This window comes from Brassica oleracea, chromosome C4 (genome assembly GCF_000695525.1).
Source record: "Brassica oleracea var. oleracea cultivar TO1000 chromosome C4, BOL, whole genome shotgun sequence".
Classification (NCBI taxonomy): domain Eukaryota; kingdom Viridiplantae; phylum Streptophyta; class Magnoliopsida; order Brassicales; family Brassicaceae; genus Brassica; species Brassica oleracea.
In genome coordinates, this window is record NC_027751.1 from 3,220,251 (window position 1) to 3,226,546 (window position 6,296).

The following is a 6,296-nucleotide window of genomic DNA, read 5'->3' on the forward strand; positions in this document are numbered from 1 at the left end:
CGTCGGAATTGTCCGAAGAACGTTCTCCGTCGGAATTGTCCGAAGAACGTTCTCCGTCGGAATTGTCCGAAGAACGTTCTCCGTCGGAATTGTCCGAAGAACGTTCTCCGTCGGAATTGTCCGAAGAACGTTCTCCGTCGGAATTGTCCGAAGAACGTTCTCCGTCGGAATTGTCCGAAGAACGTTCTCCGTCGGAATTGTCCGAAGAACGTTCTCCGTCGGAATTGTCCGAAGAACGTTATACGTCGGAATTGTCCGAAGAACGTTCTCCGTCGGAATTGTCCGAAGAACGTTCTCCGTCGGTACATAGTTTTTCCGATGAACTCTGGTCTCGTGTGTCCGCATCGTAATATCGTCGGAAGTTCGTCAGAATGACGTTTCTCGGTATTCGTCAGAAAGTCGTCGGAAGTTCTGACGAAATTCCGACAAAATTTTTTTTCCGACAAAACGATACCGGCGGACAGGTTCGTCAGAAATTCATCGGAATAGACCGATTCCGACGAATTTCTGACGATTTCGGCCATCAGAATCCCCATGTTTTCTTGTAGAGACATAATCGTTAACTAAATAGAACAACAACATTATTATTACTAACAATGGAATATGCAACACTATTATTCGAGAAAGGGTAAGACTTTAGCTTTGTGTCGCCTTCTTGTCATGAGAGAGAGACGGAGGAGACTCGATTGTCGCTGGTCGCCGTTGTCTTGGCGGAGGGAAGAGACGAAATCACCTTTGTGTCGCCTTCTTGTCGTAAGAAAGAGGGAGTCGGGATTGCTGTGAGAGAGAGACGGAGTTGGGGATCATGTTTAGTTTAATTTAGGGTTTTTAGTTTATTACCTTTTTAAATATTTTGTTTTTATGTTTAGATTGATTTAAAATATAAATATAATTATAAACTAATTTATTTGATTAAAACAAGGGTCAATTTCGGAATTATGAAAAATATTATACTATAGGGATAATTTCATGTTGGTATTATACCAAAGAGACAAAGAGGCTGAATTTTTGTTCCGTTTTGGTAATTTTTCCAATAATTTATACTCTTGGTTTTCCGTTTTGACTAATATTTTTAGTTTCTTTTAGCCACAGTGTCACATACCCATACAGTACATGCATGAATACAAACTGGGGATTGTGCCACGTTACGAAAATTCTATACATTTATTGAGTGATGATTTATTTGTACAAAAAGTGAAGACATTTGACCAAGACAAAAGACGAAGCACGGTGTTTACTTTTAGGGAGAAATTAAAGGAAGACATCCCTAACTTTTTCTGTTTTGAATTTTCAATGACATATTATTATTTTTTTGAAGAAACAAAAATATAAATCGCCAAGATCAAGCAAAGTATGTTAGATGAAAATATTGTCATCTTTTAAAAAGTATAGCTAATTTATCATATGGCTAGAAAAATCAAGCCTCTACGTATGGTTAAAACTCGAATTTTAAAATCTCTTAACAGTCTATTATTACACATTTAGTATAACTACATGGGTTAACTACATTCGTAGTTAATATATATATATATGACGAAAGGCATAGTAGTCGACATAAAAGAAGTAATCACCGGAGAGACAAAAGCCACTTGTAGGATACACGACGATGTATAATAAAGCCAGACCAGACCCTACACTGATCCCATTGTCACTCAGAGTTATCTTTTAAGGGAAACTAGATCTTTTATCCGCGCAACCGCGCAAGTATTTTTTTTAATTTATATACATAGATATTTATTTTAGACCATTGGTGGTGTACATTTTTAACGTTAATCATATATTTAAATATTTATATAACTATTTCAAATACAATAATTTCTTAGTTTATATGTTATAATTAATCAATTGTTTAAAATCGTCACATGCATTTGTCGCTTCTTATTATATATTTATCTTATTGTATTTGCATTTAGTTACTGAGAAAATTAATATATGCGTGAAAGAACATATTTGAAAATTATTTTGTGTTTAATTATACTAAATTATGACCCACCGTCCTTCAAAGTTGTATTTTCTTTTAGCAATATATTTTACGTTTATTCATTTTAGATAATATATTATTGTATATACAAAATTTTAAGATATGTAAATTTTTTATACATGTATTATATAGTTTACGAAAATTAAACCGTTCTCTCATCATATTATATTTTTTTAACATAAATATTTATATTTATGAAAATAAATGTTTTCAGTTTTTTAATTTAATGTAGTTTATCAAATTTAGTTCAATATAATAGTTTATTTTAACATGATTTATTATTATTGTAAAATATATAAAAATAAAATAGAATTTTTATTTTTCATTTTATAAACGATAACTGAATATATATCAATGCTATAATAATTCTATTTAAAATTAAAAGATATCATTATTAAAGTAGTTACAAAGATTTTATATTATTATCTTTAGTTAATATAGTGAATATTTTTATTTAAAACATAAATGATATTTCTTTCTAGCAAAATCTTTTAAAGATCTTTATAAAATGTATTTTGAAAATCAATCAATTTAAATTGTTATTATCATTAAAATAAAATTAAAATATTAATATGATTTTAATTTTCGTTCATCAATCAAAAATAAATTTAATTTAAAATTCTAATTATATTTTATGATAATTAAAATTTAAGTTCATTAATTTTCGAAATAAATTTTATCCTGATTCTGAAAAGATTTTCTTAAAAAATATTTATTTCTATTTTAAATAAAAGATAAAGTTATTAAAAGATATGATGATTACGTTATGTAAAATTTGATAAATTTTCTAGAGGACTGTCCAAACAAAAAAATCACACATAAACAAAGTCATGACTTCTGTTTTAATATATAAGATTTGCCAATATGGAACTAAATCTTTAAAGTATTGTCCCCTTAAAACAAAATTAACTTTTGTCACATTTGGACATTGACTACCCTTTATGTATATAAAAATTCATACAATTTTTTTTACAAAACAAAAAAATATGGAAAAATAGTTACTTAATGTAGACAAGCATGTGCATGTGAGGAAAATATTTTTGACATCAAAAGATGTTTACATAATAATTTGAAAAATTGGCTAAATGTGGTAGTAAACCATATCTACCATCTACAGCGGTTTAGAAAATGTAATATGAAAGACACACAATGTTCTAAAGCATGTAGGCTGCACATTATAACGAAAACGTATTCAGCTACTAAGGCAGAATATGAAATTCACAATTTCCTCTATGCTCTATATTTCAGGTAGATTTAAAACACTAAACAATGTCATCTCATCAACCACGCTAGAAAATATAATCTAAACATTTCTTTTTTATCAACCACGCCAGAAAATACAATCTACAACATGCCTTTATATCTACGACAGTAGTATACTACATCCTTCTTATTATTATATTTTCTAAATTGGTAGAATGCAAGTTCTTTAACGGTTAGTAAACAAAATCCGAAAATCTTGCTAAAAACGGTTATGAAATTTTCTCAAAATCTTTTAAATATTTTTTTTTCCTTTTTTAATTGTTATTTTTCCTAAATTGTGGTCTTCTTCATCGTTGTCTATCACGATTTCTTCTTCTTTTTTCTTTTTCTCTAGTTTTTTTTCTATCTAAACTATGGATTCACAAGAAGAGGTTGAATGGTGTGACAAAGAGAAGAGCAATGGAAATGGTGTTCGCTTTTCTTTGGTGGATTTTGTGAAGGAGGGTCAACATTTTATTTCGAAAACGCTTTTGAAGGCAGCATTCGAAATATGTGCAATGAAACATAATTTCGACTATAAGCTTGTCAAATCGGATAAAAAAGTGTGGTAGATTTGTTGCGCAGATGATGATTGCAGCTGGCGTGTTCGTGCAGAGGGCTTAACTGGTTCATCTTATTTTATCATCAAAAAGTATGTAGCTCATCATTCATGTTCTCCATCCAGAAGGAACGGTTCTGTTCGGACAGCTTCAGCAAAAACAATTGGTACTCTGATTATGCATATGTATGAAACTGCTAAAGAAGGGCCGAGATCTAATGATATAGTCCAGTATATGCGTTCAGAACATGGAGTTGAGATATCCTATTCTTTGGCATGGGATGCACGTGAGTATGCAATCAACAAAGTGAAAGGCCTTCCAGAGGAAGGCTATGAAAAAATTCCCAAATACTTGCACATGATGAGGGAAGCTAATCTAGGGTCACACACGTCTTATGAAAGGGATTCTAAAGGGAGATTCAGATTCCTCTTCATCTCCTTTGGTCAGAGTCTTCGCGGTTTCTATGCTGCAATTCGGAAAGTTATTGTTGTGGATGGGACGTTCTTGAAGAGCAAATACAAAGGAGTATTACTGGTTGCTACTGCATTAGATGGAAACTCGAATTTATATCCTATTGCATTTGGAGTTGTCGACTCAGAGAATGACCTCGTGTGGAACTGGTTTATGAGACAACTTAATGTGGTAATTGCTGACGAGCATAGTTTAGCTTTTGTGTCTGATAGGAATTACTCAATTGCTAAAGCTATTGCTAACGTGTACCCGCAATCTCATCACAGAATTTGCATTCACCAGTTGCTGAATAATGTTGTAACATATTTTAGTGGGAAATGTGTGGCTGGTTTGGTTGCAAAGGCTTCTAAAGCTTATCGAGCTGCTGATTTTTGTAAGTTGTTCACTGCTATTTACTCTATTAGTCCTGAAATTGGAAATTATCTCATAGAAGCCGATATGAGGAAGTGGGCTCGTTGTCAATTCCCGGGTTACAGGTATGATATCAACACCACTAACCCTGCGGAGTCGATAAATTCTGCTTTGCGTACGCCTAGAGAGTTTCCAGTAATACCTCTATTGGACAACATTAGGAAAATGATGACTCGATGGTTTTTTCAACGTAGAACTTTAAGTTCTAAGCACTCGAAGCCACTGACCATTACTGTGGAGAAGAAGATTGACAGAAGGATTGAGAAGGGTAAAAAGTTTAAGGTCTTCCCAATTAGCGATGACAGGTTTTTGGTTCAAGGTGACACTTTTGACTGCATGGTTGACTTGGTCAGACGCACGTGTTCTTGTGGGAGTTTGATCTGATGAAAATCCCATGCAAGCACGCCATAAAAGCAGGCTTCAGTGTTGGAATACAAGCACACACACTCACAGACGACATATACACTACTGCGTCATGGCACACGACTTATGAAGAAAGCATAAATCCTATTGGTGTCCCTGAAGATGCTTGGACTGTTCCATCTCATGTGGAGCAGACGAAAGTCCTTCCTCCAGAGTCTAGACGAGCTGCAGGTAGAAGAAAGAAACGCAGATAAGAGACAGCCGAAGATAAGATCCGTTTTTCACAAGGAAATCAAGGCTCTAAAGGTCGCAAATGCAGCCGATGTGGGATTCGAGGGCACGATAGGAGAATATGTGATCGAGCAATATAGGATACAACAGTTGTTTCTTTCGAGACTCGACACCAAGATCAATTAGCTTGCGTTTGCCTCTTTTTGCAGCAACAGTCGGTTCCTCTGCAACATCAGCCGGTTCCTCCACATGTGTTTCTGTGACATCTTCATCCTGTTTTAAATCAGAAAGGTCCATATGTGCAGGCAAAGCCTCAACTTCCCAATCGAATTGCTTGCAGTCTTGTTTGGCATTGATCTATTCAACAATACGACCAACTCTTTCGTCCTTCTTTTCATCTTCCCTAACGAAATCAGTATTATCAATCACATCGAAATCACCAGTAGATGATATAAATGCCAACACCTCTCCCTGCAAGAACAAACGAAACAATAAGCATACATTGTTCAATTATTGAACTCAATATTAATAGAAGAAAGATCTGTTACCTTATCGAAGTGGGACTCTAGGCTGGTGATATCTTGGTATGATACTTTTCCACTACCTTTCCAATTCCTACATCTCATTTTCTTCATGTTTGTTTTGATCTTTTTACCCACCATAGAACCAATGTCTGGAATTGCTTCCATAATCCATATCTGAAACGCATATGAGAATCCATCCAACACGTAGCTGTTCTTCGTATAGTCTTCAGCGCATTGCTCCAGAACCCCTTATCATTCTTCCAATTAATGAAGTCTACATCGGGTTCCTCTTTGTACTTCAATCCAGTCACATCATAAAATTCTTGCATAGAAAACCTAAGAGGCCTCTTCGCAAAAAGAAACCACAGCACGTGAAGCTTGGAAACTCTGAGCTGCTTACACATGAAGCTGTGAATAATCTTCCCTGAGTAGATGAGCTTGTTCTCTATGATCGCGAGAAGCGGACCGAAGACAGGGTCTTTCAAAACTTCCTCATACTCATCATTCAGAGCA

The 6,296-nt window shown here is 34.3% G+C and overlaps 1 protein-coding gene across 1 annotated transcript; it reads left to right on the forward strand.

Annotated features, from left to right (window-relative positions):
• Nucleotides 1–3,597: 3,597 nt before the first annotated feature.
• On the forward strand, nucleotides 3,598–5,282 carry LOC106337861. Its single transcript, XM_013776965.1, has 3 exons — nucleotides 3,598–3,688; nucleotides 3,809–4,947; nucleotides 5,019–5,282. Exons 1-3 carry the CDS (start codon nucleotides 3,598–3,600, stop codon nucleotides 5,280–5,282), a joined length of 1,494 nt encoding a protein of 497 aa, XP_013632419.1.
• The last annotated feature ends 1,014 nt before the right edge of the window (nucleotides 5,283–6,296 follow it).